This window comes from Chiloscyllium plagiosum, unplaced genomic scaffold (genome assembly GCF_037043375.1).
Source record: "Chiloscyllium plagiosum isolate Xiang-an unplaced genomic scaffold, Cpla_swu_hap1 HiC_scaffold_11, whole genome shotgun sequence".
In the NCBI taxonomy this organism is placed as follows: Eukaryota; Metazoa; Chordata; class Chondrichthyes; order Orectolobiformes; family Hemiscylliidae; genus Chiloscyllium; species Chiloscyllium plagiosum.
Genome location: NW_028270149.1, coordinates 52818422 through 52831243, shown reverse-complemented (window position 1 = coordinate 52831243; position 12822 = coordinate 52818422). Strand labels below are relative to the sequence as shown.

The 12822-nt window shown below is 39.6% G+C and overlaps 1 protein-coding gene across 3 annotated transcripts in view; it reads right to left on the bottom strand.

Annotated features, from left to right (window-relative positions):
- The window catches only part of bcorl1 (BCL6 corepressor like 1), a 265520-nt gene that overhangs the window by 17858 nt on the left and 234840 nt on the right, over window positions 1–12822 (bottom strand). For all 3 annotated transcript variants that reach the window (XM_087992055.1, XM_043704668.2, XM_043704670.2), the window contains one exon: window positions 2355–2432. In XM_087992055.1, the coding sequence (XP_087848181.1) occupies window positions 2355–2432 (78 nt within the window). The remainder of the gene's footprint in view (window positions 1–2354; window positions 2433–12822) is intronic.

Below are 12822 nucleotides of genomic sequence, written 5' to 3'. Positions count from 1 at the left end.
GCATTATTACCCAAGACATGTCCAAATTAGCATAGGATAAGTCAGATTATAGAGATGAATGCTTGGCTCAAAGACTGGTATGGGATAAGTGTGTTCCAGTTCATGAAGCACTGGCACCAGAATTGGGAAAAGACCAATGAGATGGCTTCAAGTTCCTGGGAGTGACGATCATCAACAATCTGTTCTGATCCACCCATGCAATGGTCGAGAAAGCACAACAACATTGCTACTTCCTATAGGGTGAGTGGTACACAGGCCACTCATAGTAACTACACAGTAGATTGTAACACAAAGGAATAATGAGAGCTCTTCCAAAAGACACAGTAATAATCATGCGAGATTTTAATCTGCATATTATTTGGGAATGTCAGATGGGTGAATGTATCATTGATAAGGAGTTCATAGATTGTTTTTGAGGTAGTTTCTTAGAACAGCATTTTCTGGACCAGACCAGAGCGGAATATATTACTCCTGTTATTGTGTAATCAGAGAGAATTAATTCATGATTTCAGAGTGAAGGTGCCTCCAGATGGCAGCTACCTAATAATGAAGAATAAAAATCAAGTGTATTATCTAAATAGTAAAAGTCTGCAGAATTCTGTGATACATGAATTGCAAAACGTTAGCATGCAGGTCCAGCATGTAGTTAGGAAAGTTAATAGAATCTTATCATTTAGTGTGAGGTGAACTATATATAAAAGTAGGGATGATTTGTTTTGGTTATAGAGGGCACGGGTGAGACCACGACTGGAGCATGTGTTCACATTTGGTCACCTTATGGAATGATACACTGGAGACAGTTCAGAGAAGATTTACTATGCTAATAACTAGAATGGGCGGAGAGGAGGGGATTGGGTTGGGAGCAGTCACACTGGAAAAGACGGGAAGGTTAGGATTAGAAGTGCTGGAGTTCAGAAAGTAAAGGGTGATTAGATTGAAATACATGATCCTGAAGGGTCTTGACAAGGGGGAAGAGGATACTTCCTCTCACAAAAGAGGATCACTGTGACCAGGGATTACTGTTTGCAAATGAAGGCTTGTCCATTTAAAACAGAGGTGAGGCAAAAATTACTCTTCTCAAGTCTTTGGGACTCTCTTTCTGAAAAAGTGGTGAAAGCAGAGTCCCTGAACATTTTTAAGGCAAAGATGGATAGATTCTTGTTAAGCAAGAGGGTGAAAAATGATCAAGGTTGAGGTTGTAATTAGATCAACTATGATCTTGTGGATTGGGAGAGCAAGCTCAAGGGGCTGAATAGCTCACTCCTACTCATTGTTCTTATATTCACTCACTAAAGACATGTAACTACTAATAACATTGCAGTATAGGACATTAGTAGTTGGCTCTTCTATAGGGAGATGGAGGGCAGAGGCCTGGGACTCCTCCCGAGTGATTGTGTTTTGGTCAACATTGTCTTTAATAGAAGGGTGTATACAGTTAATAGATATCAAAGAAGTCCCTCAACTATGCTTCCTGCCTCAAATTTATCACATTGTAAGATAATAGAGAAAGAATGTTTCTTTTATTGTAAATAGTAGTTCAAAATGAAAAGCTTCTCACTCGTAGGTTGAATAGAGGGTATAGCAACCACCACCTAACTGGTCCATAACAGACAGAACTTGAGGGCATTGAAGAACAGAACAGTAAAATAAACATTTTGCTTGTAGCTGAGTCCTCGGACATGGATAGCTCAGAGGTATCCGTGCCTCTCTTACTGCAAGGTATTCTGTCTCGGATGCACAGATTTGCACTACCTGGTAGGTCCCAGGGCTCAGAGCTAGGCCGAGAGCAGGCCAATTGAAGGACGCATCTTGCTGCCATTTCTTGCATATTATGTTTAATGTATTTCGGTTTTTTGAACATAACTTGTATGATTTATGGAGTTGCTCAAATAAACTAAATCAGTTGCGAAGTGCAACTAATTTTGCTTAACATTACCTACATAGTGTTTAGCACTAGATTTTCAGTACTTCTGTAATCATCGTTTATCAGGGGTTAGTTGTGTACATGGGAAATAAATTTGAATAAAATTATGTACATCAGACTAGATTCTGCAATCAATTCCATTCTAACGTCATATTAGACAGGCAATGCTAATTGTGAAATAACACCAAGTAGAAAATCCAGGTCATAGTAACGTTGAATTATAACAAATTTAAATGTATTGTTCATTCAACTGGATTTTTATCTAGCTCAGTTTGTTGACAATAGAACTCAAAATTAATAACATGAAATGAGTAGGCTCCAAAATTGGGCTTTTTTTTTAAATGATTGATGTAAAGAATAAGCTTAAATGAGCCAATGTATCTTTTATTCCTTACTCTTTATTTATAATAGCTATGATTTTAGTACTCACCACATGCAGAGCTTCCATAAAATTCCCAGTGAAGGGCTGGATCATCCTCACTCCGGCCCCTCAGGTCAGTGAAATATTCTACAAAAACACAACTGAAAATTAATAATGTGCCTGTTATTATTAAAAAACCCTACTTAATTGATTAGAGTCTTTGCAGTACATCATAGTAAAGTCATAATATTCAAAGGCAAATTAAAGTATCTATTGTGAATAATTTGCCCAAGATTACAAATTTAATGTGTCAATACTGGTAAGCTCCTATCTGAAATTCTACACAAGTCTCAAGCACAAAATGAACAGTTGCAAGTTAGCCACTTGTTACACAAACCCAATTTTCCTTTCCATTTCTCCCCAGTTAACATTCATACAGTTTGCACCCTTTGGTCTCCTAACCTACTTTTTTTTTAAAAAAAGGTCTTTTGAAATTGAACCATTCTTATTACATTGGCAAACTTGATTAACAATGGCATAAATGATCAATATTCCAGCCAGTGACACCACATCCTATGAGTGTGCAACATCAAGAAATTTTGTTTTAAAAAATAAATAGTGAATGCAGGCACTGGGAAAACTCTCCCTTGCACAATATACTATGCTATTATTTACTGCCACCCAATAAATCAATTTTACTGCTTCAGGTTGAAGACAGCACCTCTGCAGCACTTATTCACTGCTATGGTGGATCGTTATCATAGCTTAGGCATTCAAATCCATGGAATGGTCCTCTGACTCTCAATTTTCATCTTAGAAGACAGTGCATAATAAGTGGTATAAACAGATATCTTACAGTTATTTATCCTTAAACATGATTCCTTTACTTCTGATATGATTATACTTTCACAAAGACACTCTGCTGGCACTAAATTAAGTGCAACCTTCAACTGATGCTGCGCAAGTTACAGTTTCAATTTCTTTAAAGATATCCTTTAAATTGAGGCAAATATGACTTGACAGTGGTTTGATAAATCATGCAGGTGATGGAAAACTCAGGTTCTATACTGCACTTAAGGTGTAGTATTTGAAATAAAAGATTTCCAAAGGTGGCGGAATTGTCACTGACAGACTTAAAGGGAATTTCATAGCACGTGGATTTAGAGGAAATGCAAAAAAAAGGCCAAGTACTTCAGGGAGTGAAATGTCAGAATTGGGTGATACTAATTTAGAGGTGAAATAGCTGGATCATGAGGAGAGAATGAAGCTACTAGAGATGGCATAAAAAGATGAAGAACAAGGCAGAAAAAGTTAAGGAAATGGAGTTGGAATTAAGAAAGTAGAATTTGGAAATGAGTAGATTTGAATTAGAATTGTGAAGGAAAAGGGTAGAGAAAGAACATGAATTAAGCCAACTATGGCACAGTTAAAATAGGAGACGTCAGATCCTGATCAGGCTCTACTGCGGACAACCTGAATCATAAGTTGAAGTCCAGTATGGGAATGTTTGTACAGGCCTTAACTGAAACTTGAGGAAAAGTATGTTTTGGCATTTTTCGTGTCATTTGAGAAAATAGCTAGGCAATTGAGTTGGGCAAAGAGGACTTGACATTGTCCATGCAGAATAGGTTGACAAGTAAAGCACAGAAAATTTATGTTTCATTGTCAGAGATTTCTCAGGATGATGATACACTGAAGAAAACAATATTGGATTGGGTCCACTCAAGTTGGTGCCAAAGGCCTAGGCAAATCTGTATAATTTGAAGGAATTATACAAAGTAATTTTGATAGATGGATAAGAGCATTAGAAAGTGAAATTATGTATGATGCACTTAGAGACTTTATTCTCTGGGAGGAATTTAAAAACTCACAACCTTCTGTAATAAGAACTCATGTTAAGGGCCAAATGGTTGCAGCTGCTAGAAAGATGGCAATAATAGCTGATGATCATGAAGTAATCCATAATACTAAGCCTTTTTTCCATCAACTTCTCCTCGAATCACAATGTCCAATTGAGACAAGAAATGCAACAGATGCAGGGCCAGGTTGTGGTTATTTTTCCGTCACATGTAATGACCAGGCTAAGCAAAGTCCATCATCAGCAGTCATAATAATACACAAGCAGACAGTAGGGTACATCAAACTCTTCTTTAAGAATGAGAAAAGTTCAAAAGTGACATAAGACATGACTTCATTACTTGAAGCTCAGTAAGTAGATCCAGAGTTAAGTAGTTAGCAGAGACAGCTCAACTGAAGCACAAGGTGAAGGGATTTCATAGTGCTATTATACTAAGAGCAGAGTTTTGATAAGGAAGTGGAAGTATCCTCACAGAACTGTATTCGAAGAATAGATGGTTGTTTACTTTCTGCTAGACATTCAAGATGATAGTGTATGAAAGATATGAAGCTCTTTTGTCTGGACACTCAGGAAAATGGAAAAGACAGGCATAAATAAACAGGTATTTTTACATAGCCAGGATTTCATCAAGATGTAGTGCAGTTCTTTAGAACATATCATATATTTCTGGTGGAAAGAAAACCTCAACATGTAATCAGACCAACACCTTTGATATCTATACCAGTTTTTGAAAAAACATTTAGTTGTGTGCAAGAAGAATGTGTAGGGCCAATACCAAAAAAAAAGCATTAGTATCTCATCATAATATAGAAATGACAACTCAATATCTAAAAGCTATTCCTTTAAGGATGATTACTGTTAGGGGGGAATGGAAAAGTTTACACAGTTTTATAATGGACTACCAATTGAAGTACAGTCTAATGAGGATTCTAACTTCATGTCTAAAGTATTCCAAATAATTATCAGCGGTTTGGAAATAAAACAATTGAAGTCAACTGCACATAATCTGCAAACACAGGAAACTTTAGACAATATCTTAAAACTCTCAAGGAATATTATATGGTTACCGTAGGATTGGGACAAAGAATTAGATTTTTCATTATTTGCTACTAGAGATTCTCCAAATGAATCTACTGGACTTAGCCCATTTGAACTGTTTTATGGTCATGAGATTAGAGGTCCATTAAAACCGGTTAAGAAGAAGTTCTTGAATGAGAAAGATGAATCTGCAATGTTAAATTGAGTGTTCATGTTTCTAGAAAGACTCGGAGTGTGTAAGATTGTTCCTGCACAATTAAACTTTACCTATGAAAATGAAAGAATGGGCAAATAAACCTTCATCAACTAGAGTGTTTCAGGTGGGTGATAAAGTATTGGTATTGTTGCCATTACAAGATGAACCTCTGAAACTGAAAGTCAGTAGTCCACGTAAAGTAGCCTTTAAATACTGGGGAGTGCAAGACCAAAGAACTATTTTTAAAACGGGGATTGATCAGGATGGCTGTATAAATTCATAGCAATGAACAAAGGTGGGTGTTCTCAATTGCCATCCAAGTCAGCTGCCTGTCTCTGTTCCCACCTTAGACCTGTATCAGGTGGCCCTGACTCTCACTTATTCCCCTCCAAAGATGTAGAAACGACATGACTGCACGGATTTAATCAGACCTTGGGGATGCACTGTCAAGGAATGACCATCTAATCATTCCCAAAATCCAGTCCCAGGAATCAAAGCTGAGAACTTGTAAATCTATGTGGCTCATTTTCCAACCTAGTAGAAATTCATTAAGATTTAACTTTTAAGTAAGAAAAAATGTATGAACTAAATTTTATAATCTCATTCATTTCTTCATCAACAGATCTGTTACAGTAAAACCATAAATGGCAGTTGACTATTCAAATAAGTTCATGGTGAAAGGGAAAGACGAGGCATAGGTAATGTCATTCGACTAATAAACCAGAAGCTCAGGCTAATGTTTTGGAGATGTGTTCAAATCCCACTCAGGCAGCTGATGGAACTTGAATTTAATTAAAACAAAACTAATCTTATTATGGGTGACTGTGAATCTATTCATTCAATTCATTAAAACCAATCTGGTTCACTAATATCCTTTATGAAGAAAATCTGCCATCCTTAACTGGTCTGGCCTACATATGACTACAGAAATGTAATTGACTAGCAAACAACAATGCAAATCATTCCGTTCAAGGGCAATTAAGAATGGGTAACAAATAGTGGTCTTAACAGTGAAGCATATACATGAAAATTTAATAAAGGGAATTCTGTCACCTATTAAGGAAACCTGTAAATGCAATAAATTGGAACCAAAAATAGTAAATAGAAAATTTAGGTTAATGATTTGGGTACAGAGTGCCTTGTTGAAATAGAATCTCCCTTTATTAGCATAAAACAGGCACACCAAGGATCAACTTGACATCCTGTGCGTGAGGATATTTGAAAAACACCTTAATAATTTTTCTTAATACAATTCTGTGATGCCAGGAAGGGGGTGGGGAGGGGAATTCTTCTCAATCACCCTTTACCTGAGAATTACCTACAATCAGAAATTCATGCTAAAATGCATGAACTACCTGTGGAGGCACACAGAAATCAGTAATGTTCTCACATTGAGCCTGAAGTTTAATTTTAGGTATAAGTGTACTCTGACATGAGGAGGAGAAGACGCAAAGAGAAAATAAAATTGTTTGACAATTTACGGAGACATTAAAAGGTTCAACTCACTGTAACTATTATTGTTCACATCCAGAAAATTAAGATGAAATCTAGCACAGAATTATTACAAGTACTCGGATGATGTATTTTGAACTGAAGCATTAAAACAACTGTATGTGCTTATATATACACAATTATTAGTACAGATTAAATATTAAAGTGAGCACAATGAGAAAAAGCAAATTTTGCGAGACACTACCTATGAATTTTTTTTTAAGAACTATAGTTCATAAATGAGCTGTAACTTTCCAACATCAGATATTGTGTAGCGTTAAATCCTTACTTCCCTCCAAGGCCCCAAGGGATACTTCCATATCCGCCACAAATTCACCTGCACCTCCACACACATCATTTATTGCATCCGCTGCACCTGATGTGGCCTCCTCTATATTGGGGAGACAGGCCGCCTACTTGCGGAACGTTTCAGAGAACACCTCTGGGACACCCGGACCAACCAACCCAACCACCCCGTGGCTCAACACTTCAACTCCCCCTCCCACTCCACCAAGGACATGCAGGTCCTTGGGCTCCTCCATCGCCAGACCATAGCAACACGACGGTTGGAGGAAGAATGCCTCATCTTCCGCCTATGAACCCTCCAACCACAGGGGATGACCTCAGACTTCTCCAATTTCCTCATTTCCCCTCCCCCCACCTTGTCTCAGTCAAATCCCTCAAACTCAGCAGCGCCTTCCTAACCTGCAATCTTCTTCCTGACCTCTCCGCCCCCAACCCACTCCGGCCTATCACCCTCACCTTGACCTCCTTCCACCTATCGCATCTCCAACGCCCCTCCTCCCTACCTTTTATCTTAGCCTGCTGGACACACTTTCCTCATTCCTGAAGAAGGGCTTATGCCTGAAATGTCGATTCTCCTGTTCCTTGGATGCTGCCTGACCTGCTGCGCTTTTCCAGCAAGACATTTTCAGCTTAAATCCTAAAACCCAAGTAAAACTGAAGTGACTGATTTTGAAACAAGAGAGAACGGCTGGGGGACTAAGAGGCGAATCTGCATAGCCTTCAGCCATTATTTCTAGAGATATCCTAGAAATCTTTCGAATCTTCAATAACCTTCCTGCTGTCACAAGGTCAAGAGTAAGCTATGACAATTCCACAATATCGTGTTCAGTTACATTTACAACTCCTTTGATAGCCAACCATCCATACTGGCCTTTGACAGAAGCCAAGTAATATTTAGGCTTGGGCAGTGACACAAATTATATCAACATCAATATTGCCTGCTTAAACCAGATACACGGGATTGGATTTTAGAGAACAGCATATTCCACCAACTAAAAAGTTAGTCATGAACCTGTTCACCTGATAACTGTTTGCCTTGTAACAATATTATGCTTGGAGCTGTTTCATGTTTTTTTTTGCTTACTCAATCTAAAAATGACTGCAATTTACAGAAGAGGCCACATGACTACAGCAAGCCACAGAATACAATGTAAAAACACAAAATGCCAAAAAGAAGCAACCTTACTTATTTTGGATTTTTAACAACCACCCATCCCCAAGCCATGTAAGAGGTATTTCAAGCTGATTGGCCTCCATTTCTCTAGTTGTGCCAGGATCGAACAGTGGTTACTACTGAGGCTACAAACAGTCCCCAAGGAAGAGGACCGATCGAGCCCATACTTCAAGGTAAGTATTGGATTTTGGACAGGCCGAGATAGCAGACCCCAACAACGGCAGATTAGAAAATGGGCACAGGTTTGAAAGACTGAAGGGCAGAATTAAAGGTGGGTCAAGCCTTTGAGGTTCCCATTCTCAAAAAGAAATAGCCACTGTTTCCTGTCTGTAAAAGCTGCTCAGTTGCCTGTCTTGACTTGTTCCCCTCCTGCATGAAGAATGAAGATAAATAAGATCTTCAAGAGACCATTATTTGGCTACTCAGGATGAGTGGCTGACTGGCACATTCTCCAGCCAGCATCATATTAGAGACAGGTCAGAAGTGGGTGCAGAAGTGGTGAAAAAGGGCAGGCATCTCTTGTAAAGACATCCCCTTAAAACATGCCAGCTGGGGACTGTAAAATCCAGCCCATGCAATTTCGATAATTTAACATGGTGGGAGAAACATTTTGTCTTTTTGGTTGCAGATGAGTTTGACTGGCAGTTCTATACTAGAAACTACCTTAATACGGGGAAAACATAGGGAGTTTCTCTAAATCTTCATATCAGATCAGGCCAGTTTACACAGTTCTACCAAATACAAAAATAAATCTAACAGACCATTAAGCTCAGACTGAAATTAGAAACCTGGTTTCTTAAACAGCATAGGTAATTTAAGAACTAATGGCACAGATCATCGTGAATGATTATGATGTGGTAGGCATCACAGAGACGTGGTTACAGGGGGGTCAGGACTGGCAGTTAAACATCCAAGGGTTTTCAACTTACCGAAAAGACAGGGAGGTGGGCAGAGGGGGCGGGGTTGCCTTGTTAGTTAAGAACAAAATTAAATCTATGGCACTGAATGACATAACGTCGGATGATGTGGAGTCTGTGTGGGTGGAATTGAGGAACCACAAAGGCAAAAAAACCATAATGGGAGTTATGTACAGACCTCCTAACAGTGGTCAGGACCAGGGGCGCAACATGTACCGGGAAATAGAGAAGGCATGTCAGAAGGGCAAGGTCACGGTGATCATGGGAGACTTCAATATGCAAGTGGACTGGGTAAATAATGTTGCCAGTGGATCCAAAGAAAGGGAATTCATGGAATGCTTACAGGATGGCTTTTTGGAACAGCTTGTCATGGAGCCCACAAGGGAGCAGGCTATTCTGGACCTAGTGCTATGTAATGAACCAGACTTTATAAAAGATCTTAAAGTAAGGGAACACTTAGGAAGCAGCGATCATAATATGGTAGAGTTCAGTCTGCAGTTTGAAAGAGAGAAGGCAAAATTGGATGTAATGGTGTTAGAGTTAAATAAAGGTAATTATGAGGGCATGAGAGAGGAACTGACGAAAATAGACTGGAAGCAGAGCCTAGCAGGGAAGACAGTAGAGCAAAAATGGCAGGAGTTTGTGGGTAAAATTAAGGACACTGTACAGAGGTTCATCCCCAAGAAGAGAAAGATTATCCGGGGAGGGATTAGACAGCCATGGCTGACAAAGGAAGTCAGGAAATCTATCAAAGAAAAAGAGAGATCCTATAAAGTGGCCAAGAGCACTGGGAAATCAGAAGATTGAGAAGGCTACAAAAACAAACAGAGGATAACAAAGAGAGAAATAAGGAAGGAGAGAATCAAATATGAAGGTAGGCTAGCCAGTAATATTAGAAATTATAGTAAAAGTTTCTTTCAATACATAAGAAACAAACGACAGGTAAGAGTAGACATTGGGCCACTTCAAACTGATGCTGGAAGCCTAGTGATGGGAGATAAGGAAATAGCAGGAGAACTTAATAAGTACTTTGCTTCAGTCTTCACAGTGGAAGACATGAGTAATATCCCAACAATTAAAGGGAGTCAGGGGGCTGAGTTGAGTATGGTTGCCATTACAAAAGAGAAAGTGCTAGAAAAGCTAAAAAGTCTTAAAATTGATAAATCTCCTGGCCCCGATGGGCTACATACCAGAGTTCTGAGGGAGGTGGCTGAGGAAATAGCGGAGGCGTTGGTTGAGATCTTTCAAAAGTCACTGGAGTCAGGGAAAGTCCTGGATGATTGGAAGATCGCTGTTGTAACCCCCTTGTTCAAGAAAGGATCAAGGCAAAAGATGGAAAATTATAGGCCAATTAGCCTAACCTCGGTTGTTTGTAAAATTCTAGAATCCATCATTAAGGATGAGGTTTCTAAATTCTTGGAAGAGCAGGGTCGGATTAGAACAAGTCAACATGGATTTAGTAAGGGGAGGTCGTGCCTGACAAACCTGTTGGAGTTCTTTGAAGAGGTGACAAGTAGGTTAGACCTGGGAAACCCAGTGGATGTTATCTACCTAGACTTCCAAAAGGCCTTTAATAAAGTGCCACACGGGAGGCTGCTGAGCAAGGTGAGGGCCCATGGTGTTCGAGGTGAGCTACTGGTATGGATTGAGGATTGGTTGTCTGACAGAAGGCAGAGAGTTGGGATAAAAGGTTCTTTTTCGGAATGGCAGCCGGTGACAAGCGGTGTCCCGCAGGGTTCAGTGTTGGGGCCGCAGCTGTTCACATTATATATTAATGATCTGGATGAAGGGACTGGGGGCATTCTAGCGAAGTTTGCCGATGATACAAAGTTAGGTGGACAGGCAGGTAGTACCGAGGAAGTGGGGAGGCTGCAGAAGGATCTAGACAGTTTGGAAGAGTGGTCCAGGAAATGGCTGATGGAATTCAATGTGAGCAAATGGGAGGTCTTGCACTTTGGGAAAAAAGAATACAAGCATGGACTACTTTCTAAACGGTGAGAAAATTCGTAAAGCCAAAGTACAGAGGGATCTGGGAGTGCTAGTTGAGGATTCTCTAAAGGTAAACATGCAGGTAGAGTCCGTGATTAAGAAAGCGAATGCAATGTTGTCAATTATCTCAAGAGGGTTGGAATATAAAAGCACTGTTGCGCAACTGAGACTTTATAAAGCTCTGGTTAGGCACCATTTGGAGTACTGTGTCCAGTTTTGATCCCCACACCTCAGGAAGGACATACTGGCACTGGAGCGTGTCCAGCGGAGATTCACACGGATGATCCCTGGAATGGTAGGTCTAACATATGAGGAACGGCTGAGGATCCTGGGATTGTATTCATTGGAGTTTAGAAGATTAAGGGGAGATCTAATAGAAACTTACAAGATAATACATGGCTTGGAGAGGGTGGACGCTAGGAAATTGTTTCCGTTAGGCGAGGAGACTAGGACCCGTGGACACAGCCTTAGAATTAGAGGGGGTAAATTCAGAACAGAAATGCGGAGACATTTCTTCAGCCAGAGAGTGGTGGGCCTGTGGAATTCATTGCCACAGAGTGCAGTGGAGGCTGGGACGCTAAATGTCTTCAAGGCAAAAATTGATAAATTCTTGATGTCACAAGGAATTAAGGGCTGCGGGGAGAATGCGGGTAAGTGGAGTTGAAATGCCCATCAGCCTTGATTGAACGGCGGAGTGGACTCGATGGGCCGAATGGCCTTACTTCCGCTCTTATGTCTTATGGTCTTAAAGAATGTAAAGTCTTAATTTCACCATGATTGTAAAAGTTCATTTTCCAAAGCAAAGTTAAAAAAACTATACAAGGTCCTTTTACTTTATCTCAATTATCTCAAGAGGGTTGGAATATAAAAGCACTGTTGCGCAACTGAGACTTTATAAAGCTCTGGTTAGGCCCCATTTGGAGTACTGTGTCCAGTTTTGATCCCCACACCATAGTGCTTCCAAAGATTGAAATAGAGTCATAGAGTCAAAGCTACACAGCATGGAAACACACCCTTCAGTCCAACTCCTCCATGCCAACCAGATATCCTAAACTGATCTAATCCCATTTGCCAGCATTTGGCTCATATCCCTCGAAATCTTTCCCATTCATCTGAATAAGTACAAAAAAAATTAAGAAATCAAGACTGCAATGTTCTATTCTTAAATTATCTGAGCTGTTTAATAAACCAGGTTTGTAATTTCAGTCTGCGCTAAAAGGTCTAATAGAATTATTTTTTCCACCGATTGAGAAAGATCTAGTGCATATGTTGACTATGTTGTGTTGTTTCTAGTCAAAGAGCATCTGCAGTCCTCACTTTCTCCCTGTGTTGTTTTAGGGCTTACTCCAATGGTACAGAGGTTCAGTATTTTTCCCCTTCAGTGTCACTATTCTGACAAGTTTAGTAGAATGCTTTCCGAGAAGTTAACAAGCAGGATTGGTAAAGATAGAGCAGTGTATGCAATATATCTGAATTTCCAAGAAGTGTTTGATAAGGTAACACATATTAGACTACTGAAAAAGACAAGAGCCAATGGTATTAGCGGTGGAATATTAGGATGGATAGAG